This window comes from Oncorhynchus keta, chromosome 10 (genome assembly GCF_023373465.1).
Source record: "Oncorhynchus keta strain PuntledgeMale-10-30-2019 chromosome 10, Oket_V2, whole genome shotgun sequence".
Classification (NCBI taxonomy): Eukaryota; Metazoa; Chordata; class Actinopteri; order Salmoniformes; family Salmonidae; genus Oncorhynchus; species Oncorhynchus keta.
Window position 1 is genome coordinate 45,656,373 of NC_068430.1, and position 25,756 is coordinate 45,682,128.

At 43.2% G+C, this 25,756-nt stretch overlaps 1 protein-coding gene across 10 annotated transcripts in view; it reads left to right on the forward strand.

Annotated features, from left to right (window-relative positions):
- The window catches only part of LOC118388829 (plasma membrane calcium-transporting ATPase 1-like), a 146,915-nt gene that overhangs the window by 107,162 nt on the left and 13,997 nt on the right, over positions 1 to 25,756 (forward strand). For all 10 annotated transcript variants that reach the window (XM_052527160.1, XM_052527166.1, XM_052527163.1 and 7 more), the window contains 8 exons: positions 4,019 to 4,198; positions 4,564 to 4,651; positions 5,117 to 5,223; positions 9,679 to 9,870; positions 10,027 to 10,240; positions 10,435 to 10,646; positions 13,564 to 13,671; positions 23,556 to 23,738. In XM_052527160.1, the coding sequence (XP_052383120.1) occupies positions 4,019 to 4,198; positions 4,564 to 4,651; positions 5,117 to 5,223; positions 9,679 to 9,870; positions 10,027 to 10,240; positions 10,435 to 10,646; positions 13,564 to 13,671; positions 23,556 to 23,738 (1,284 nt within the window). The remainder of the gene's footprint in view (positions 1 to 4,018; positions 4,199 to 4,563; positions 4,652 to 5,116; positions 5,224 to 9,678; positions 9,871 to 10,026; positions 10,241 to 10,434; positions 10,647 to 13,563; positions 13,672 to 23,555; positions 23,739 to 25,756) is intronic.

A 25,756-nucleotide genomic window follows, 5' to 3' on the forward strand; every position in this document is an offset into this window, starting at 1 on the left:
TATTTTCCATACACCTGGATGAGTTGGTTATATTTTCCATACACCTGGATGAGTTGGTTATATTTTCCATACACCTGGATGAGTTGGTTATATTTTCCATACACCTGGATGAGTTGGTTATATTTTCCATACACCTGGATGAGTTGGTTATATTTTCCATACACCTGGATGAGTTGGTTATATTTTCCATACACCTGGATGAGTTGGTTATATTTTCCATACACCTGGATGAGTTGGTTATATTTTCCATACACCTGGATGAGTTGGTTATATTTTCCATACACCTGGATGAGTTGGTTATATTTTCCATACACCTGGATGAGTTGGTTATATTTTCCATACACCTGGATGAGTTGGTTATATTTTCCATACACCTGGATGAGTTGGTTATATTTTCCATACACCTGGATGAGTTGGTTATATTTTCCATACACCTGGATGAGTTGGTTATATTTTCCATACACCTGGATGAGTTGGTTATATTTTCCATACACCTGGATGAGTTGGTTATATTTTCCATACACCTGGATGAGTTGGTTATATTTTCCATACACCTGGATGAGTTGGTTATATTTTCCATACACCTGGATGAGTTGGTTGTAACACCGTCGTTGTTCAAATGTCATTCATAAACATACCTTTCTTATACATCTCTCTCAGTACATTGGTGTTTAGCCATATTGAAGAGGCGACTCCGGGATGCTGGCCTTCTAGGCTGAGTTGCAAAGGAAAAGTCATATCTCAGACTCTCCAATAAAAAGAAAAGATTAAGATGGAAAAAAGAACAGACACTGGACAGAGGAACTCTGCCTTGAAGGCCAGCATCCCAGAGTTGCCTCTTCACGGTTGACATTGAGACGGGTGTTTTGCGGGTACTATTTATTGAAGCTGACAGTTGAGAACTTGAGGCATCTGTTTCTCAAACTAGACACTAATGTATTTGTCCTTGTCCTCTTGCTCAGTTGTGCGCCAGGGCCTCCCACTCCTTTCTATTCTGGTTAGAGACAGTTTTCTCTGTTCTGTAAAGGGAAGTAGTACACAGCGTTGTACGAGATCTTCAGTTTCTTGGCAATTTCTTGGAATACCCTTCATTTCTCAGAACAAGGATAGACTGACAAGGTTCAGAAGAAAGTTCTTTGTTTCTGGACATTTTGATCCTGTAATCGAACCCACAATGCTTCAGATACTCATCTAGTCTAAAGAAGGCCAATTGTATTGCTTCTTCAATTAGCACAACAGTTTCAGCTGTGCTAACATAATTGCAATAGGATTTTCTAATGATCAATTAGCCTTTTAAAATGATAAACTTGGATTAGTTAACACAACGTGTCATTGGAACACATGAGTGATGGTTGCTTATAATGGGCCTCTGTACTCCTATGTAGATATTCCATTTAAGAAATCTGCCGTTTCCAGCTGTAATAGTAATTTACAACATTAACAATGTCTACACTGTATTTCTGATCAATTTTGTTATTAACATGGACAAAAAATGTGATTTTCTTTTAAAAATAAGGACATTTCTAGGTGACCCCAAACTTTTGAAGGGTCGTGTAGATTCTGCCTCTTCTGGAGGATAAATTGTAATTTTAGAAAACTCTGTATACCTCCATTTAAAAATAAGAATACTTTAAACAGGGTTACAATCCACTGGAAATTGATAGTTTTAATCTATATAACAGCAAAGAGCCCCCTTTTAAACGTCGGATGTCCCACTTAGTCTCCTCCTGGAAAACCAGCTTGGATTTAGATATAGTTTCAGTATAATATAAGCTTTAAGAGAAAGGTTGAATGTCTTGATATTTATTCATTTTAGTTAAATAAAGGTGAAATAGTATTATTCTTTTTTTAAATATATCAGCAAAGGGGGGACCAACTCCATATTAATGCCCATGATTTTGTAATGAGATGTTTCGGCGAGCAGGTGTCCTCATACTTTTTCATGTAGTGTATGCCTCATGGGTCTCCCGGTCACGACGCAGCCAGGGATCGAACCTGGGGCTGTAGTGATGCCTCAAGCACTGCGATGCAGTGCCTTCGACTACTGCGCCACTCAGGAGGCCCTCTACTGGAGAGCGCTTCTTTGTCTACACCCATTCAGCATCCTTCACATCCTCTTAAGCCTTAGCCCCACCCATCTCTTTAAGGATTCACATGTGAGGCCTTGTGCTAAACATGGTGAATAGGGTAGTGTAGTAAACAACCAAAGATTTCAAGACTAAAAGTAGTGAGTTGTAGTAAGAAGTAGTAATAAAATACACTTTATCTAGTCCTTGGCCTATATCCTAATCTGACTTTGAAGCAGGCCATATTGTTCTTCACATTTGTCTTTGGTAAACACACACTATATCAAATATAATCAAAGTTTATTCGTCACATGCACAGGATACAGAAGGTGTAAACGGTACAGTGAAATGGTTACTTGCATAGTATAATATTTTGTTTAGACATGTGGCTAGCTAGCTAAACAATCAACCATAAATTAATCCTAACTCATACTACCATGCACCATGCATGAATCTGCAGGTGTCTAAAGCTAACCAACTAAGTTCAATGTTAGCTAGCTAGCTAATTAGGCTATTACTAGCAATGCAAATGTATCTCTGAGATACAAATAATATTACTACATAGATCATACAGACCCATTTAGCTAGACTCTTACCCGTATACATGGATGAACACTTCTCCCTCTCTGTCATGGATGCCATGGTTGCCCTTTAGTTTGAAGATGTAATCCGGAGACGGGTGTTTTATACAACAGCCTTCTGTGTTTTCTTTTTGACTCTCCACATTTGGCAATGACCTCTCTTCTTCCACTGGGCATTCCACTGATTTCAAAAGTCTGATTACCAGCATTATACCTATTCATGATTATAACATGACTAAACATATAGATAAACAATGCGTTGTCTTTGTAGGCTGGTATCTGTTTATTATATAGGCTATAACGGATACATCATTAGATGGAATAGTATGTTTGGAATTGCCACCGCAAATATGTGCTATATAGCCCAGTGGCAGCCATTTGGCATAATGGCCAATAAAGTAAACTCCAAAGAAATTATGGTTTATCATTTCAGTATTTTGGTTCATAAACCTATGGCAACAAGCTCAAACTCCTAACCCACGAGTTTAGCCAACTGTTCACATACCCTGGTCCTTAATGCGTGGGTCCCTCTTCCAGTTGTCAACTCTCCGGTAGAGGCGACACCTTGCCCACCTCCGGTGACAAAGAATAGCCTAGTTAATTACAACTAACGTCGTATCAGTCCATCATGCCCCTGAGTTGTTCTGCGTTAGGGCGTGAGTGGATGTTTGCATGAGGTGGTCTGCCAGTGTTATTATGGGATCATTCCACCATAGTGGGTCAAGGTTCTATTGTTTCTTTGCGGTTCTCTGTTACTTTGGGGGTGTGAGAGGGTTACGCAAAGAGTGTAGCTACATGTTTAGTGGTCTATGTGAGGGCAGAGGAGGTGGGAGGTGGGGGTGCCAGTTTGGGGTTCAGCGGTGTGATTGACAGGCAGACAACTGTGGGGGGTTTCTAATGATCTATAAATAAGTAATCTGATTGGTCTAATGAGAAGTGACTCATCACATGCCTGAGGGTGGATAATTACACAGGACTTCAAACACAAGCTCGCATACAAGCACAGACACATATACACACTCACTCAAACACACAGAGAGAGCGTCTCGCATACACAGCGGGTTGAGAGGTCAGGCCCGAATGAGCAAAAGCTGTCAGGGCTTCACATTGTCATGCTGAGAGAGAAACTAAAATAACATCCGACACTTACTGTTACTGAGACTAACCCTGGAGTGGGGAACATATGGAGGGGAATATACATACAGAATCACTCAGATACAAACATATACCTTACACAGACTGGCCTGAGATCAGCACTGATACTATACCAAGGAATGTTGTTGTGAAGTGGATATATAACTACAGAATACTGGCTGATCAATGTCCTTGTAGTGATGTTCAAGTCATGACTCTCTCCTCCCTCCCCTTAAGGTACCTAATGCCATCCTCAAGTGCCAGAAGGCCGGCATCACCGTGCGCATGGTTACCGGGGACAACATCAACACTGCCCGCGCCATAGCAACCAAGTGTGGCATCCTGTTGCCGGGTGAAGACTTCCTGTGTCTGGAGGGCAAAGAGTTCAACCAGCTGATCCGTAACGACCAGGGAGAGGTGAGACACACCACAGGACTTTTTTTATTTTGAAAGGGGTAGCCTAGTGGTTAGACCGTTGGACTAGTAAACCTGAAGGTTGCAAGTTCAAACCCCCGAGCTGACAAGGTACAAATCTGTCGTTCTGCCCCTGAACAGGCAGTTAACCCACTGTTCCTAGGCCGTCATTGAAAATAAGAATTTGTTCTTAACTGACTTGCCTAGTTAAAGGTAAAAATATATATATATATATATTAAAGATTAGACAGGCTTGGGGACTTAAATTATGTCCTAGTAGTAGTACTAACATTGGGAGTGATGCATTTTTTAAGTTCTTCATTGCTCGAGATTCAGTCCCTCTGACTCCGTGTCCTCCTGTGCTCTAGGTGGAGCAAGAGCGTCTGGATAAGGTGTGGCCCAAGCTGCGTGTGCTGGCTCGCTCCTCTCCCACTGACAAACACACTCTGGTCAAAGGTGGGTTAAAGCTGTCACACATCTCTCCTTTTCTTGTTTTTACTCCCCTCCTCCTTCCTAAAATGTGTTCTCTTTCGTGTGTGATCGACACACACAGCGGACCCAGGGGTCTCTAGCACTGCCATCCCCTTCAGCCCAACCCAGTTTTCTTCAAAGACTAGCCTGTTTCATCTCAGTTGGGGGTGGTGGAGGGGTGGAGAGAGAGTTACGGGCCAGATGAGGCATAACGCAGGTGTTGGTCATGAATGTGGAGACTCTTGACTAGAAGACTAACTGGGAAAAAAAAACACTGAATTTCAGTCACTGAAAAAGCAAATGAAATGGGTAAAAGGCCATTTCAAAATATTGGGGGACCGACATTTGTTAGTTATGTTCATCCAACAAAATTCCATTCCTCAGAGAATGTGTATACTGCTGTCCAGTGTACTGATATCTGAGGGGTGTGGTCTTGTTCCTCTCCCTCAGGTATCATGGACAGCACCGTCCTTGAGACACGACAGGTGGTGGCTGTGACAGGCGACGGAACTAACGATGGCCCCGCCCTAAAGAAGGCCGATGTCGGATTCGCTATGGTAACACTCTCTATTCATATCGGTCTGTTTTCATGGTTCCCTTGTAACTAATTTCCTTCCGGTTTTACTCCCTCTATTTTCTCAGACAATAATTGTTAGCGAGAACTTAGTAAGTATTTACGAATACACAACAGCCATGACAAGCTAATTTTGCCCAAACCTCATCTCTGCAACTCTCCAATTTACCCCAAGTGCCCCCATTTAAGATGGCTGTGTAATTGGATAATAAATCATTAGAGGGAGTAACGAATGGATAAATCTGCTTATCACCAGACAAGCCCCACTACATTCTCACACACACACACACACACACACACACACACACACACACACACACACACACACACACACACTGCACCCCTCGTAGAAAGAACTCTGGGTTTGGGAGTTACAGAATAAGAGTGAGTGTGTGTGTGTGAGCGTACATGTGTAATTATACTGTGTTGTCTAGACTGTGTTGTCGATCTGTGTGCTTGGCAGCCCGTGTCAGTATGCCTTTGTGAGGAGCCTTGTTTCAGATTAGCAGTCGTCCTTGTGGTTCAGTTAAATACCATCCCAATATAGTCCCCTTTACATTCATTCAGACTACACTCCCTCTGCGAGCCTGTGTCACACTAACGGGGAGACCCCACAGCCAGGAAGACCAGTTCATAGAATCAATCACATTTATTTATGAAGCCCTTCTTACATCAGCTGATGTCACAAAGTGCTGTACAGAAACCCTGCCTAAAACCCCAAACCGCAAGCAATGCAGGTGTAGAAGCACGGTGGCTAGGAAAAACTCCCTAGGAAGAAACCTAGAGAGGAACCAGGCTATGATGGGTGGCCAGTCCTCTTCTTGCTGTGACGGGTGGGGATTATAACAGAACATGGCCAAGATGTTCAAATGTTCATAGATGACCAGCAGGGTCAAATAATAATAATCACAGTGGCTGTCGAGGGTGCAACAGGTCAGCACCTCAGGAGTAAATGTCAGTTGGCTTTTCATAGCCGATCATTCAGCGTATCTCTACCGCTCCTCCTGTCTCTAGAGAGTTGAAAATAGCAGGTCTGGGACAGGTAGCATTTGGAGCAGCAGCACGGCCAGGTGGACTGGGGACAGCAAGAAGTTATCAGGCCAGGTAGTCCTGAGGCATGGTCCCAGGGCTCAGGTCCTCCGAAACAGGAGGAGAGAATTGAGAGAGAGAGCTGCTTGAGAGTGAGAGAGCTGCTTGAGAGCGAGAGAGCTGCTTGAGAGCGAGAGAGCTGCTTGAGAGCGAGAGAGCGAGCTGCTTGAGAGCGAGCTGCGCGAGAGAGACACTCCCGGGTGGTTAAGGGCGCTGTACTGCTGTGCCACCACAGATTCTGGGTCCGCGCCCCAGGGAGGTCCGTGGGGCGATGCACAATTGGCATAACGTCGTCCAGGTAGGGAGGGTTTGGCCGATAGGGATATCCTTGTCTCATCGCGCACCAGCGACTCCTGTGGCGGGCCGGGCGCAGTGCACGCTAACCAAGGTTGCCAGGTGCACGGTCTTTCCTCAGCGCGCATCCAACCCGTCGGTGTTAAGAAGCAGTGCGGCTTGGTTGGGTTGTGTATCGGAGGTTGCATGACTTTCAACCTTCGTCTCTCCCGAGCCGGTACAGGAGTTGTAGCAATTGAGACAAGATAGTAATTACCACGAAATTGGGGAGAAAACTATGTGCTTTCCAACCCAAAAAGGCCTGTGGTGCTGATGGTATTTGAAATTAAATGATCAAATATACATCCACAAATTGGCTATACTCAAACTCTTCAACATTATCCTCACTGCAGGTATTTTCCCTGATATTTGGTTTCAGGAATTGATCACACCAATCTAAAAATGGAGACAAATTTGACCCAAATAATTACAGAGGAATTTGTGTTAACAGAAGCTTGGGGGAAATTCTCTGCAGTATTATAAATAGCAGACTACACCATTTCCTTGACCAACACAACGTCCTGAGCAGAAGTCAGATTGGATTTCTAAAAAATTATCTTAAACAGACCACATTTACACCCACTCTAATTGACAAACAAGTAAACCAAAACAAAGGCTAAATCTACTTGTGTTTTGTTGATTTCAAGAAAGCATTTGATTCAATTTGGCACAAAGGTCTTTTTTACAAACTAATAGAAAGTGGTATTGGAGGGAAAACCTATGATGTTATTAAATCATTGTACACTAAAAACAAAATTTACATTACATTTACATTTAAGTCATTTAGCAGACGCTCTTATCCAGAGCGACTTACAAATTGGTGCATCCACCTTATGACATCCAGTGGAACAGCCACTTTACAATAGTGCATCTAAATCTTTTAAGGGGGGGTGAGAAGGATTACTTTATCCTATCCTAGGTATTCCTTAAAGAGGTGGGGTTTCAGGTGTCTCCGGAATGTAAGGGCCTGATCAGAGCCTGGAGGTACTGAGGTGCCGTTCCCCTCACAGCTCCGTAGGCAAGCACCATGGTCTTGTAGCGGATGTGAGCTTCAACTGGAAGCCAGTGGAGAGAGCGGAGGAGCGGGGTGACGTGAAAAATGTGCGGTTAAAATTGACAACAAGCAAACAGACTTCTTCTCTCAGGGACGGGGAGTGAAACAGGGCTGCCCAATAAGTCCAACACTATTTAACATCTACATTAATGAATTGGCAAGAACATTTAGAAGAATCGGAAGCACCTGGTATCACCGCACACAACACTGAAATCAAGTGTCTGCTGTACGCAGATGACCTGGTGCTGCTGTCTCCCACTAAAGAGGGGTTACAGCAGCACCTAGATCGTCTTCACAGGTTCTGTCAGACCTGGGCTCTGACCGTTAACCTAAAAAAAAACTAATATAATGATATTCCAAAAAAGGTCTGGAAATCAGGATGAGAAATCTAAATTCTATTTGGACACAGTTCTATTAGAACACACCAAAAAAAAAAACATATCTAGGACTAAATATCAGCAACACAGGTAGCTTTCACATGGCTGTGAATGAGCTGAGAGACAAAGCAAGAAGAGCATTCTATGCCATTAAAAGGAACATTAAAATTGAAATTCCAATTAGAATCTGGCTCAAAATGTTCCAATCAGTTATAGAACCAATTGCTCTATATGGCAGTGAAGTATGGGGTCCACTCTCTAATTCATTCACCAAATGGGACAAACATCCAATTGAAATACTGCATGCAGAGTTTTGCAAGACTGTATTGCAAGTGCAAAGAAAAACTCCAAATAACGCATGTAGAGCAGAATTGGGCCAATACCCCCTCATTCGAATGGAACAAAAAGAGCCATCAAATTTTACAACCATCTAAAAACAAGTGACCCCAAAACATTCCACCACACAGCTCTACAATGTCAAGAGATGAAACCAGAGAAGAGTCCCCTCAGCCAGCTGGTTCTGAGGTTCAGTTCACAAACCCAAACCAAACCCATAGAGCCTCATGACAGCACTCAGAAAATCTGGCCCAACGAAATCATCACAAAACAAAAATAAAATATATCACCGATTTGGAAAGACACCACAAAAAATCAAAGTAAACTTCAATGCTATTTCGCTCTAAACAGACAGTACATGGTGGCAGACTATCTGACCACTGTGTCTGATAGAAAAGTGAGGAAAACACCGACTTGGTACAGAGTCTATAGTCCCACATAGATCTTCATGAAACACTCATTGTCATTGTATGTAATGAGGAAAATGGCCTAAGTGAGTTCAACAAAGCTTTGAGGGAAAGAGAAGAAAATTAAAAGCACAGTAATTGAAAATAGAAAGGATAATGATATAGCCTTGGGTATTAGTGGCCCCAAATGTTCTGTGTAGACGAAGGGTCACGGAGAGATGAAATACATTTTAATAGCTAGACTTTGTCTCCTTCCCTTTTTTTCTCCAAAGTTGATTGACTCACATGATTTAGAGGAGAAAGGGGCAGATGTTAAAAGGGTGGAATGCAGTACCAATATGTCATGAAATGCAGGCGGTTTGCTTGCTAGTTCTTTTCACCGGGACTCAAACTTTGACACTTAACACTGACCCACAGTTACTCACCCTCATCCACCTGGCTGATGCACGGCAGCCATTTTGTGCTGAACCGCTCACCACTCGTCAGCTGGCAATGATGTAGCTGGTTCATGTCCCTGACTGACTGCATCTTTTATTGAACCTTTATTATTACGGCCGGCCGAACTGAGGTCACTACTGGCAAAAAAATGGCTGCCGTTATCAGCCAGGCACAGCAGATTGGTGTTATACGTTGGTGGTGGATTAGGTTAGTTCCCCATACAATGTAAAGCAATTGAGATGTAATCGATAGCACTATATAAATGTAATTCATTGTTAATAGGCCTAAAGGGAATATGTAATAGCATATATAAAAACAATGGGAACGATCACGGCCATTTCTATCATCATCAGCCTCATCATCATCCCTATAAACCGAACACCTCCATCTCTGTCTCCTGATAGGGTATTGCCGGTACAGATGTGGCTAAGGAAGCATCTGACATCATTCTGACTGACGATAACTTCACCAGCATCGTCAAGGCTGTGATGTGGGGCCGCAACGTCTACGACAGCATCTCCAAGTTCCTCCAGTTCCAGCTCACTGTCAACGTGGTGGCCGTCATCGTGGCCTTCACTGGCGCCTGCATCACACAGGTCACACACTTACCCTTTGATTCTTCTTGAATTTTTTTTTTTTTTTTTAGACCCCACACACCACCTCTCTCTCTCTCTCTCCCACCCTCGTTCGCTTTCTCTCTTTCTGTCTCTCACGCTTCCACTCCACCTCCCTCTTTTCCTCCCTCTCTCCAGGACTCTCCTCTGAAAGCAGTGCAGATGTTGTGGGTTAACCTGATCATGGACACCCTGGCATCCCTGGCTCTGGCCACTGAGCCCCCCACCGAGTCCCTGTTGCTGAGGAAGCCGTATGGCCGCAACAAGCCCCTGATCTCCCGCACCATGATGAAGAATATCCTGGGTCATGCCGTCTACCAGCTCACCATCATCTTCACCCTGCTGTTCGCTGGTGAGACCATCACACACCGGAACACACAGAGAGTCAGACCCCGCTGGAACACACAGAGAGTCAGACCCCGCTGGAACACACAGAGAGTCAGACCCCGCTGGAACACACAGAGTCAGACCACGCTGAAATCTCGAGACCGTATGCTTAAACAAAAATTGAAATATATTATCCTGTTTGCTCTTCCCCTTTCCCAGGAGAGAACTTCTTTAATATTGACAGCGGGCGTAACGCGCCTCTTCACTCACCACCGTCGGAGCACTACACCATCGTGTTCAACGTGTTCGTCATGATGCAGCTGTTCAACGAGATCAACGCCAGGAAGATCCACGGAGAGAGGAACGTCTTCGAGGCCATCTACCGTAACCCCATCTTCTGTAGCGTGGTTATGGGAACCTTCATCCTGCAGGTACACACACATACTGTAGACACACACAAACACACACATACTGTAGACACACAAATATGCATACACTCACAAACACCATATACGCACACACACACACACACTAACATGCACACTCTCACACACACAAGGAAAGTAGATGGTGAAGAGCAGGGGCGGAGAACTCAAGATGCACTGCTTTTGGAATGAATGATCACTTCCCCACGGAGATCAATGAAAGAAGAAAAAAATCCCGTCATGAAAACAAAAAGCATTGCCTGAACTAACGAGTCTCCTTGGTGATGGATAGACTTTACGTCAACGGGCAACGCAATTGCATTGGGACTCTAGAATCACTCCCTGGCAATTTTAAAGCGTCGCTCAAACCTGAGCTTGTGTGTTGTCGTGTATCATCACGACTTCAACGACAACAAATACATGCTCTACTGGTTTTTGAACTTGTTCATGTATGTAGCCTTCCTAATAAAATAAATGAGGTTTTGAACTTGGTCAACATAAATAACATTCACATTCTAGCTTTAACCAAAACGCATTTGGATGCATCCGTTAACGATGGGCAAATGAACATAGATGGGACAGGAATAGAGATGGAGGTGTAGCGTTGTACATTCAGAATCCTATACCTTTCAAGAGGAGGGATGACTATAGGGCTGTTGCAGCGAACCTATTACCGCCACACCGGCAGTCACGAGTCATGAAGGCAGTCAAATTCCACGTGACCGTTTAGTCACAGTAATTAGGCTTCTACAAACTCTGATGCTGCTGATGGACATTAGTAGCCTACCAAACTTGCTAACTGCCTGGTACTCAGCTCTCTATTGTCCCTCTAATCACTCTGACATCAATGCAAATGTAATGGCAAATCGTATCAAACACTACATGAGACCCAATGAGTTCATGTTGCGCAATATTTCTAAAGGCTATGCAATTGCTAGAGAAAACAGAGTGATGGCCTCTTAAAAAGAGGAGGATGCCATCAGATTTCTATAGGCCAGGCCTACTATATTTACAGTTGAAGTCAGAAGTTTACATACACTTAAGTTGGAGTCATTAAAACTCGTTTTTGAACCACTCCACAAATTTCTTGTTAACAAACTATAGTTTTGACAAGTCAGTTAGAACATCTACTTTGTTTAAAGACGGATTATTTCACTGTATCACAATTCCAGTGGGTCAGAAATGTACATAAACTAAGTTGACTGTGCCTTCAAACAGCTTGGAAAATTCCAGGAAATTGTCATGGCTTTAGAAGCTTTTGATAGGGCTAATTGTGGATGCATTTCAAGACCTACCTTCAAACTCGGCACCTGTTTGCTTTTTTCAAATCATCATTAGTCGCATCATGCAGCTTTACAATGTATTAAGAATCAAACATACAGCCCGACGTTTGTAGAACAAGTAACATTAAGAACTCTAAATTAAGCCTATAGGGGGACCTATTTCTTTGTTAATCGCTCAACACAGTATAGCCGAATGTGCGCACTCCCTCAAATTCCTATTTTATTCAGCTTTGTTCACTTGTATTCTTCATACTATAAAATAATGCCATGGAATTCTAACCAGATCTGGTCTACTAAATGAACTAGTGTAGCCCACAGCCATATGGCATAGCCAGATCAGGAAAATGTATCTTACGAAGGTCTGCATCAGTGGCTTGTAGGCTGGAAGCCAGGAGATGCTAAGTGTGTTTATGCTAATTAACGGTCAATTACCGTGAGACTGACAATTATTTGCTTGGCAATCACCAGTAGACAAGATTTTGTGACCTCCACAGCCCTAGGGATGACCTTAATGTATGTCAAGTAGATAGATACACTATAGCCTCGTACATCTGCCTCACCAGGCACCCATATTGATAGGATGTGTGTACAGACCTCTTAGCTCAAAAGTGTCTTCTCTGGATGACATAGGTACTGGGTTTGACCAGGCCACACATAGTAACAGAGATATACAGTGCCTTGCGAAAGTATTCGGCTCCCTTGAACTTTGCGACCTTTTGCCACATTTCAGGCTTCAAACATAAAGATATAAAACTGTATTTTTTTGTGAAGAATCAACAACAAGTGGGACACAATCATGAAGTGGAACGACATTTATTGGATACTTCAAACTTTTTTAACAAATCAATAACTGAAACATTGGGCGTGCAAAATTATTCAGCCCCCTTAAGTTAATACTTTGTAACGCCACTTTTTGCTGCGATTACAGCTGTAAGTCGCTTGGGGTATGTCTCTATCTATCAAAAATATTGCACCATGGGTTTAAGGAGGCAGTGTTGAATTGGGTACAGTCATATCTAACTGTCAGAAAAGAGTCCGCCTTGATCAATTGGTAATTTTCTTTCCCTCATGAAGTACCGCAGGGCAGCTGCATTGGTCCACTTATTATTACGTATTCAGTTGTTAAGAGACAAACATTCAGTCAATACTAGGAATAGATTGTCCACCATCTGAGTCATTCTGGCAGAAAAGAGAAATGGGCAAAATAATATTTTGATTCAGAGCAATGAAGAAATAGATGAATTAATCTGAGCAAACCAGAAACCTTTCAATATACTTTATAAATTCAAACAATACTTTAGAACAATTTAAATATACTAAATCGGAAGGTTGTGCAGACTAGGGTAGATCTATCAATCTATCTTTTCAGACTGTCAAGAGTATTTATCTGGTCAATACGTCAGTGTATGTCTGTTTGTAACAGTGTGTTATATATGAACATGTGATTGTATTATAAATTGCACTTTTATGTGTAAGCACTCTGGAATATTAGTCCAAATGAGGACTAAAACGAACTCTAACACAACCAGGCATACACTCACACACACCACATGCACTCTTTCTCACACACACTTTCTCCATCTGTATTAGTGTCTATTAGATCTACAGGTACACACACTCACTCTGTGTCTCTGTCTCAGATTGTCATTGTCCAGTTTGGAGGAAAGCCCTTTTCCTGCACAGCTCTGAGCATTGACCAGTGGCTCTGGTGTGTCTTCATTGGAGTGGGAGAGCTGCTCTGGGGACAGGTAAGACACACAAACAATCTCTGTGTGTGCGTGCGTCTGTGTGTGCGTGAGGCAGCTGGTACTATAGGTGCGTGAGGCAGCTGGTACTATAGGTGCCAGTGAACTGTTGCTATGTTGAGACGGGTTCAGGAACACAAAGCAGTTGCGTTCCATGGTTACCATCACATACGTCACTGTGGTAATAAGCGCTGGCGCACATGAAAGCAGCATGGCCCACATTTGCCCACACCCCAGAGGACAAGAACCCAGCACAATACTCCCTCTGCGACTATATATATATATACACACACACACACACACACACACACACACACACACACACACACACACACACACACACACACACACACACACACACACACACGTTCATAGACATGGACACACACTTCTCCATCTGCATGAATTCACACACACACATGTTCAAAGACATGGACACACACTTCTCCATCTGCATGAATTCACACACACACACACACGTTCAAAGACACACGCTCTTCTCACTTTACACCTACACACTCACACCCACAGACTCATATATACAGAGAAAGAGATCTCATTACTGTCTATAGACAGGAGCCTGTACCCTCAAAGACGAGCTTCCCCACACTGAATTCAGCTAGGAGGCGGAGAGAGAGAGATCTCTCTGTAAAACCAGGTAGAACAAGCGAGTGTAAGTCTCCCTGTATCCGCCTATCATTAATCGGCTGTCAGCCAATCAGCATTCAGGGCTTGAATCGCCCATTTTAAAATATTACATGATGATGCCCTCCAGCATGTGTACGTGCATGCATATACATTTCTGTGTTTGTCTGTGTGTGGGAGTCTTTGAAAGCATAATCGTTCAGAGGTGACTAAATGAATTTGAGTCATCATGACTTGTTACATAAGCGTACCTTGTTTGAAATGCAGACAAGAGAACATAACGCAGCACCACATTACCTTAGTATCTATATCTCTACCCTAAGGAATGATACAGCAAGAAAGTTTGACACCCTTCTACTGACAATGCAGTTTGGTTTAGGCTGCATCCGAAATGGCATGTGTCTCTCTATTATGCATGGGAATAATTGGGAACAGATGTCTTAAATTAAAATCACCTGGAGCTGGTTTCCTGGTGTTTTTACAGTCTTTTATGTCCAACAATAAACCATTAAAAAAATTGTATTTTATTTATTTATTTTTGCTCAGAACTTTGGTGGCCAAATAAAACCACCCGCGGGCTACCAGTTGAGGAATCCTACCATATCTCTCTGCTTAACCAACCCATGTCTTAAAAACAGTCACATGAAGACAAACTGGCTGGCAACATTGAAATGTATTTTTCTTTATTTCTTGTTTTACCCCAATTTCGTGGTATCCAATTGGTAGTTTGTCTTGTCTCATCGCTGCAACTCCCATACGGACTCGGGAGAGGCGAAGGTCGACAGCAGTGCGTCCTCCAAAACACAACCCAACCAAGCCACACTGCTTCTTGACACAATGCCCACTTAACCCAGAAGCCAGCCACACCAATGTGGCAGAGGAAACACCATACACCTGTCAACCGTGTCAGCGTGCACTGTGCCCGACCCGCCACAGGTGTGGCTCGTGCGCGATGGCACAAGGACAACCCTGCCGACCAAACCCTCCCCTTACCTGGACGTTGCAGGGCAAATTGTCCTCCACAATTTGTCCTCCGCCCCATGGGTCTCCCGGTCGTGGACTTGACCCAGAATCTCTAGTGGCACAGCTTGCACTGTGATGCAGTGCCTTAGACCCCTGCGCCACTCGGGAGGCCCATGTATCTCTATGCTGACAACACCATAAAATTACAGTAATTTAGTAAGTTCTCTGTGGACAACCCTTTCTTCAGTTCGGGCCTGGGAAATGACCTTGCTTGCACTTAAGTGGCATTATTGCTGGGAAAAATGGAGGGAATGCTTTAAATTAATGAATTTCAGACCATTAATTTAATTGAGTTACTGAGTATACAAAACATTGACTGACCAGGTGAAAGCTATTATCCCTTATTGATGTCACTTGTTAAATACACTTCAATCAGTGTAGATGAATGGGAGCAGACAGGTTAAAGAATGATTTTTAAGCCTTGAGACAACTGAGACATGGATTGAATGTGCCATTCAGAGGGTGAGTGGGCAAGACTAAATATTTGAATCCCTTTGAACAGGGTATGGTAGTAGGTGCCAGGCACAACGGTTTGAGTGTGTCAAGAACTGCATCTCTGCTGGGTTTTTCACACTCAACCGTATCAAGAATGCTCCACCACCCAAAGGACATCCAGCCAACTTGACACAACTGTGGGACGCATTGGAGTCGACATGGGCCAGCATCCCTGTGGAACGCTTTCGACACCTTGTGGAGTCTATGCCTTGATGAATTGAGGCTGTTCTGAGGGCAAAAGTGGGTGCAACTTAATATTAGGAATCTTTTTGTACACTCCGTGTAAGTTCATATGAAACATTATTCATGCATGAGCCTGACAATAAATATGATGGGAGGAGAAACCAGTGGACCTATTACATTTAGATCAGACAAGGTGTTATTTTCAAGTCCGAGCTCTTTAATGGTATACTCAAATCATTAGCTGCTTTGTAAACAACCGGTGTAGAAAACCCTTCCCAAGAATGCAGAGAGAACGAAAATTGAGAAATCATTTTAAAAGTAATAATAAATGCACAGTGAGTAACGATAACTTAGCTATGTACTGTACACGGGGTACGGAGTTGATGTGCAGGTCTACAAGGTTAATAATAAGTACACAATGAGCAACGGTAACTTAACTATATACTGTACATGGGGTACGGAGTCGATGTGCAGGTCTACAACGTAGTTGAGGTACATATGAACATATAATTAGTGCAAAAAGGGTAAATGCAGATAACCTAATAACTACCCGGACTAACCTAATGACTAACTATTTAACTAACTATTTAGCTGTCTTATGACTTGGGGGTGAAGCTGTTTAGGGTCCTGTTGGTTTCAGACTTGGTGACGCGTGGTAGCAGAGAGAACAGTCTATGATTTGGGAGGCTGGAGTCTTTGACAATTGTTGGGGCATTCTTCTGACACCGCCTGGTATAGAGGTCCTGGATGGCAGGGAGCTCGGCCCCAGCCATACACAGTACCCTCTATAGCGCCTTGTGGACAGATGCCAAGCAGTTTCCATACCAAGCTGTGATGCAGCTAGTCAAGATGCTCTCAATGGTGCAGCTGTAGAACCCTTTAAGGATCGGAGGGTCCATGACAAATCTTTTCAGTCCTCTTAGGGGGGAAGAGGCGTTGTCGTGCCTTCATGACTGTGTTGTGTGTGAACCATGATAGATCCTTAGGGATGAGTACACTGAGAAACATGAAGCTCTCGACCAGCTCCACTACAGCCCCGTCAATGTAAATGGGGGCATGATCAGCTCCTTTGTGTGGTGCAAGATTGTTGTCCTCACACCACGCTATAACAGGTCTCTGACCTCTTCCCTATGGACTGTTTCATGGTCATCGGTGATCAGGCCTGCCACCGTTGTCTTCAGCAAACTTAATGATGGTATTGGATTTGTACACAGCCACACATTTATGGGTGAACAGGGAGTACAGAAGGAGACTAAGAAAGCACCCCTGAGGGGACCCGTGTTGAGGGTCACAGTGGCGCATGTGTTGTTGCCTACCCTCACCACCTGGGGATGGCCCATCAGGAAGTCCAGGATCCAGTTGCAGAGGGAGATGTTCAGTCCCAATGTCCTTAGCTTAGTGATGAGCTTGGAGGGCACTATGGTGTTGAAGGCTGAGCTGTAGTCAATGAACAGCATTCTCACATAGGCGTTGGGCAGAGTGGAGGGAAATAGAGATTGCCCCATCTGTGAATCTGTTGGGGCGGTATGCAAATTGGAGTGGGTCCAGGGTGTCTGGGAAGATGGTGTTGATGTGAGCCGTGACCAGCCCTTCAAAATATTTCATGGCTACAGATGTGAGGGCTATGGGGCGATATTCATTTAGACAGGTTACCTTGGCGTTCTTGGGCACAAGGACTATGGTGGTCTGCTTGAAACATGTATTACAGACTGCATCAGGGAGAGGTTGAAAATGTCAGTGAAGACACTTGTCAGCTGGTCAGTGTATGCTCGTGAGTATGCATCCCGGTAATCCATCTGGCCCTGCGGCATTGTGAATGTTAACCTGTTTAAAAGTGTTACTCACATGGCCTAACTTTTATTGACAATTTTGACACTTTTTGGTAACAAAAGATACTCTACGGGGATTATGTACTCCACCCAAACCATCTCAGAGCCTGGACCCGATCTTTCAAGGCCGCGTTAAGATATTGACTCCGAGTACGTACCAAGCCCCACTCATATCTCCAATCCTCTCTAAACGTTACTGTTGGGTGTGTTGTCAGTTGCAATCTTGTACCCATTAGTTTGAATTCCTCTTAGTTCTGCTATTGTTAGCTCAAGAGAGGAGTATGTGGTCTGCTCACCCAGTGCTTTTAGTTCAAATGAGAATTCCATAAACTTTAATACCCCCTCGGTTTTCAAATCATGTAGAGGGCTTGGGCTGTTGCGCAATAGCAACCAAAGCCCATGGAAGTCAGTTTATAACATTCCATCATTGGTTACTCTGAGTTCCTCATATTGACATTGGCTGCGGCCTCCGACCCTATGGCGCTAACCTTGGAAAAGTATCTCAAATTTCTTCTCCTTCCTCTTTTCCTAATGGGGATAGACCAAATGGTGCAGTTCTATGCAAACGTATAGCCATACCAACTATTTCAATGTCAACCATCAGACAGGGCCTGCAACCGCCTATTGAGCATAGCTTGTTTGAGCTGGAGTTTCCATGTGAATTAAAAAATCGTAAAGGACCTGGGTTGATGTAGAGTTTTACTAGTCTATTCAAAATGATATTGGGTTGGATGCTGATAGGAGAAATTTGCTGAATTATCAGAGAAATGATAGTGAAAGCTTTTCTTTTAAGCTATTTAAAAAATAAGTCCTGGATGCTTTGCTAGCAACAGACAACAATAAATCCACAGGGGGCGACCAATTGGATCCTGGTCGGCTTGAGTGTGCAGCGCCCATCAATGTTGGCTCAATAACCCTCATTTTTTATTTTATATTGTTATCAGGAAATTTTCCAAGTATGGAAATCAGCTTTTGAGCTGCCACTCCATAAGAGAGGTGATTAGTAGTGATCTTAATAATTATCGCCCCATTTCAAGACTTTCTTGTCCAGCTAAGATTCTCTAATCTTGGTAAATATACAACTTTTTTTTTATCTGAGAAATGTATTTTTAATGTAAACCAATCTGGGTTTAGGCCTGGCCATAGCACTATTGTAGCAACATCTCTAGTTGTTAATGAACTTGTCAATGCTTTAGACAATAAAATTAAAAGTGCTGCTTTGTTTGTGGACCTGTCAAAAGCTTTTGATACTGTTGATCATGCTATTTTATTGACTAAGTTGTCCTAGATAGGCCTGAGTTCTGATGCCTGTTCATTGTTTTATGATTATCTTTGTGACAGAACTCAGGCCATCGTGATTGATTGGGGTTGAGTCTGAATTTCTTGCTACATAAAGGTGTACCACAGGGGTCAATTGTAGGACCTGTTTCTATTTATATAAACACTGTTGGTCAATCTGGTAAAAATGGTCAACTTAATCTATATGCAGGTGATACTATTATGTATGCTATTTCCTTGACTGTTGATCTGGCTGTGTCAACTGCATTCAGATTTTATAGCTATGCAGGAATCCTTTACTGATTTTAAAACTTGTACTTATTGGGGGGGGGGGGGAATAGAATGTATGTTGTTTTAAAACTCGCGTAAGAATGTTTTGCATGTTCACTCATTAGATGGTTCTCCAATTGAATGTGTTCCTGCATATAGAGTACCAGTCAAAAGTTTGGACACACCTACTCATTCAAGGGTTTCTTTATTTTTTTTATTTTCTACATTGTAGAATAATAGTGAAGACATTAAAACTATGAAATAACACATATGGAATCATGAAGTAACCAAAAAAGTGTTAGTGATCAAAATATATTTTATAGTTGAGATTTTTCAAAGTAGCCAGCCTTTGCCTTGATGACAGCTTTGCACACTCTTGGCAATCTCTCAACCAGCTTCACCTGGAATGATCTTCAATGAAAAGGTGTGCCTTGTTAAAAGTGAATGTGGAAACTGGATCCTGGACTTCCTGACGGGCCACCCCCAGGTGGTAAGGGGAGGCAGCAACACGTCTGCTATGCTGCTCCTCAGCACTGGGGCCCCTCAGGGGTGTGTGCTTAGTCCCCTCCTGTACTCCCTGTTCACCCACGACTGCGTGGCCAAACACAACTCCAACGCCATCATTAAGTTTGCTGACAACACAACAGTGGTATGCCTGATCACCGACAACGATGAGACAGCCTATAGGGAGGAGGTCTGAGACCTGACAGTGTGGTGCCAGGACAACAACCTCTCCTTCAATGTGAGCAAGACAAAGGATCTGATCGTGGACTACAGGAAAAGGTGGACCGAACAGGCCCCCATTAACATTGACGGGTTGTAGTGGAGTTGGTCGAGAGTCACCAATGAACTTTCATGGTCCAAACACACTAAGACAGTCGTGAAGACGGCACTACACCTTTTCCTTCTCAGGAGACTGAAAAGATTTGGCATGGGTCCCCAGATCCTCAAAGTTCTACAGCTGCACCATTGAGAGCATCCTTTATATATGCCATTTAGCAGACGCTTTTATCCAAAGCGACTTACAGTCATGTGTGCATACATTCTACGTATGGGTGGTCCCGGGGATCGAACCCACTACCCTGGCGTTACAAGCGCCATGCTCTACCAACTGAGCTACAGCATCCTGACGGGTTGCATCACCGCCTGGTATGGTAACTGCTCTGCAGAGGGTAGTGTGTACGGCCCAGTACATCACTGAGGCCAAGCTTCCTGCCATCCAGGACTTATACACTAGGCGGTGTCAGAAGAAAGGCCAAACAATTGTCAAAGACTCCAGTCACCCAAGTCAGACTGTTTTTTTCTACAACACGGCAAGCGGAACCAGAGAGACAATTCTAGGATCAAAAGACTCCTTAACAGCTGCAAATTACCTCGACTAACCTGTACCCCCTCACATTGACTCGGTACTGATACCCCCTGTATATAGCCTCATTATTTTGTTACTTTTTATTCTTTTTTTACTTTAGTTTATTGGGAAAATATTTTCTTAACTCTTTTTTTTTTTTAACTGCACTGTTGGCTAAGAGCTTGTAAGTAAGCATTCCACAGTAAGGGCTATACATGTTGTATTTGGTGCAGGTGACAAAAAGTTTGATTTGATATGAGAAAGTTGCAAAAGAAAGCTTGCACTCTGTTCCTTGCCTCAGGCTGTACATGCTGTTCTCCAAGTGATCATATTTTCACTCATCAGTCTATTCTCGATTGAATCTGGTCTTTGCTGATAGGTCAAAGGCCTACGCTGCCACTCACGCTGAATTTGTTTAATTTAGGCTACCAGTTATAAACCAAAGATGTTAAAACAGTTTTTTTTGCCTTGCTTAATATGTGTAGGCTATGTAATGTATAATATCACAATCATTCTTTTAATTCTGATTTTCTTTCGACCTGGGCTCGTATATAGGCCTATGCTTAAACTCTAACATGCATATGGTGTTTTTAATTCATTATCGCTTTAGAAAGCGCTGTCCAGGTCGTTGTGTTAGGCTTTGAAACAACGTTCACAATGACCATGTTTTCTACTCAGTTTCAACCTGTTGTAAAAATGTCTTTCTTCAAATTGATCAATCACAGTGAGGCGAGTTTTTTTATTATTATAATGCATACAGTTTTGATACGTGTTTTTGATGTGATTTTCGATTGCTTTTGCATTGATGTCAATATGGTTTGAGGGACAATAGAGTAGTGTCAATAGTGACCTGACGATTGTTAGCGAGTTGGTGTGTACTACTACCATGTGCATAAGAGGAGATTACCGTGACTCAACGGCAAATTGAATTTTTACTGCGGTCTTGACTCATGACTGCCAGTGTGACAGCCCTATGTGACAGGTTTTGGAGGCATGATCTGTGTGCATCTGAAACGTTCTCACACATCATTATTCATTCATGTAGAAGTGTTCAGAAACATATATTATTATTTACAATAAAGGTGACTCCCCTCCTCAAATCGTTGGGGCATGGACCATGTTGACCCCAATGCACACTTTTGACTAAATGTACTTTCAAAAGGGGTGGACTCGATTAAAGTGCATTTGTTTTTAAACGATTCAGCATGCTCTCAAATAAAAGGTGAAATGGGGAACGTAACACCGTACCTTTGATCTCAATTCTAAAATCGTTGACTATAGAGACATTAAGGGTTTTAGCCTCACTGTCCAAATGAATACATAGGAGAGTGTATATACAGTGCCTTCAGAAAGTATTCACACCCCTTGACCTTTTCCACATTTGTTTGTGTTACAAAGTGGGAATAAAATTGATTTGTCATTTTTGTTCAACGATCTACCCAAAATACTCTGTCAAAGTGGAAGAAAAATATAAATATTTGGTAAAATAAATGGAATATAAAACTAATCTTGATTAGATAAGTATTCAATCTCTTGATTGTTAGAATCACCTTTGGCAGCGATTTCAGCTGTGAGTTTTTCTGGGTAAGTTGAACAGCTTTGCACACCTGGATTGTACAATATTTGCCCATTTATTCTTTATTATTGGTTGATCATTGCTAGACAGCCATTTTCAAGTCTTGCCATAGATCTTCAAGCCGATTTTAGACAGAACTGTAACTAGGCCACTCGGGAACATTCAATGTCATCTTGGTAAGCAACTCCAGTGTATATTTGACCTTGTGTTTTAGGTTATTGTCCTGCTGAAAGGTGAATTTGTTTCCCAGTGTCTGTTGTAAAGCAAACTGGACCACGTTTTCCTCTGGGATTTTGCCTGTGCTTAGCGCCATTCCGTTTCTTTTTATCCTCAAAAACTCCCTAGTCCTTGCCAATTACAAGCTTTTACCCATAACATGATGCAGCCGTCACCATTCATGAAAAAATTACTCAGTGGTGTATTGTTGGATTTGGCCCAAATATTACACTTTGCATTCAGGACATAAAGTGCAATTCTTTGCCACATTTTTTTCAGTTTTAATTTACTGCCTTATTGCAAACAGGATGCATGTTTTTGGAATATTTTGTATTCTGTACAGGCTTCCTTCTTTTCACTCTGTCATTTATGGTAGTATTGTGGAGTAACTACAAGGTTGTTGAGCCATCCTCTGTTATCTCAGCCATTAAACTCTGTAACTGTTTTAAAATAACCATTTGTCTCCTGGTGAAATCCTTGAGTGGTTTCCATCCTCACTGGCAACTGAATTAGGAAGGGTACCTGTGTCTTTGTTGTGACTGGGTGTATTGATACACCATCCAAAGTGTAAAATTACTAGATGCCCTTCTCTGCGAACCATAGGAAAACCTCCCAGGTTTTCGTGGTTGAATTTGTGCTTGAAATTCACTGCGCGACTAAGGGACCTTACAGATAATTGTATGTGCGGGGTACAGAAATGGTGAAGTCATTTCAAAATCATGTTAAACGCTGTTATTGCACACAGAGTGAGTCCATGCAGCGTATTATGGTACTTGTTAAGCACACTTTTATTCTCCTGAAAAAGTCGAGGAGTGTGAATGCTTTCTGAAGGCACTGTATGTGGCTCTGAATGTTAATGCACCAAATTGACTGTTCTCATGTGCACTGCGCTCTTTCTTCCCAGATGATCTCGACCGTTCCCCAGTACAATCACACAGCGTCATTACAGGGTGTTTAACTACTCCTACTGTGCTGAGTGAGAGAAACTGTTTATTCAAACATTCTCGCGTCCTCTCTCCTCCAGCTGATCACAGCCATCCCCACCCACCGCCTGAAGTTCCTGAAGGAGGCTGGCCACGGCACCCATAAGGAGGATGTTCCCGAAAACGAAATGAACGAGGGGGATGACGAGATCGACCATGCTGAGATGGAGCTCCGTAGGGGACAGGTCCTCTGGTTCAGGGGACTCAACCGCATCCAGACTCAGGTACGCACCAGGGGGTCCTCAACTACCATCACCTGCTCTCGCTTTAGCAGCCCCCCTCTCGATCTCCCTCTTTTCCTTCCAGTCCCCTCCAGGGGTTCCGCAGGTATAGGAGGAGGAGAAGAGAGGAGAGGACCATCTATAAGGGGTTGACAGGGTTGGATATTCCTCTCCCTCCCCTTTCTCCCATCTCTCCCCTCGCCAGTGTTCACAGGTAAAGACCGAGAAGAGATGAGAAGAGCTACAGAAGCACTGCATTGTGATGAGAGGAGGGATATACTTCCCCCTTGTCCTCCCTGTTGTGAGGAGCTTTAACCTGCTGTCTGTTCTCCAAGGGGAAGAATAAGACAACATATTTCGTCACCGTGACCATTTTGATAACTGTTGTGCTGATATTGTGTGGTTGTTTCAGCCGACTTTTAAAAAATTCCGTCATTCTAAATTAGCCTGGGCACCAGTCTGTTGAGCTAGCAATCCCCTCCTTGTAATCTGTGTCATGTGCCAAAGATTTTGCAATGACACAGAGTACAAGGAGTGGAATGCTAGCTAAACAGACTGGTACCCAGGCTAGTTCTAAGTCTCTCTGAAAGTTAAGCATTTAAGTAAGGGTTTTTCTCTGGGATGTATTTTGCTGCTGCCTCCTGTGAAGAAAGGCAGGTGTGTGTTGTCGTCTGAGGGAGACAATGGGACTGTGACAGAGTCTGATGTCTGGGCTTTGATTTCCTGTCACTATGCCACCTCTGTCTCTACTGTCTAACTTGTGACCCCTTAGCTGGATAGCTGTCTAACTAGGTGATCCCTAAAATGGTGGGTTGGGAGTCAGGATCCAGATGGATAATATCAAGAGGAGATCAGATACCAGTGGCTGTATGTATCAAGTGTTGCAGGGTAGTAGCTGATCTCAGATCAGCTATGCCTTTTCGATCACAATGAATACGATTATATGGATAGAGGGGAGCTGATCCTACGTCAGCACTCCTCTGAGACGCTTTGTAAATATGGGTCCTGGGATGTAAGGTGTCAGTAGCTCTGGGCCCCCAGGTGGGGGAGTGGAAACCCGACTCAGACACACTGGAGGCCTGCCTTTAGCGATAGTCACTACCCACCAACACAACTAGACATATCTCTATATAACCTGATGGAGAGTTATAATGGATGACTCTCAGGATCATACTAATACTGCTGTTGCTGCTACAAAGGATCGTCTCGCTCGCTTTCGCTCTCTCGCTCCCTCTCTCGCTCCCTCCCTCCCTCTCTCGCTTTCTTTCTCCAACTGTCTCAGTGTACACAGCCTTGGGGTTGAAGAGACTTACTGTGATGGGAGATGAGGAGCAGAAACACACTTACTGCCTGTTGCGCACACACACACCATTGGCTAGCTTATATTTAGAGACTGTATTCAAATAGAGCTTTTCACCAGGTCTCCAATCGCCTTATGTAGTGGGACACACACACGCACCCTTTAACTGCCAGGGGACTCCACTGGGTTTCCTCTGTGGGTGTATCGGAAGGAGACTCATACACACCCCCGGGGTGGTCACATACATAGAAAAGTCCAAACTTTTGACGTGTGTGTGTGTGTTGCATTTAATACATTTTGTGATGGTAAAACAGTTTCGGTGTAAATGTAAATGACTACAACCAGATATAAAGTATGTAGAAAAGATAATGGACCTATATATTTATTAGATCATCTTTGAGAACTAACAACCTCCAGAATAAAACCTACACAGTCAGGGTGAATCTGAAATTCCCCAAAATGTCATGGAATGGGGCCCTTTCATATTTGAGGCACATGGATAGCAAAAAAGGCAATGGTAAAATGTGCAGAATTGCAAGAAACTAGCTTTCAAACTGCAGAATTGTCTCTTGGTTCCATGGCAGAATATGTCGAATTGCGGGACATTTGTTGCATGCGCCACCACTGCTCAAAGAAATCCGAGTGGCAAGACTATTGGAGGTGGAGAGGAAGCAGAGGTCCATTGTCTCCATACACACACACACACACACACACACACACA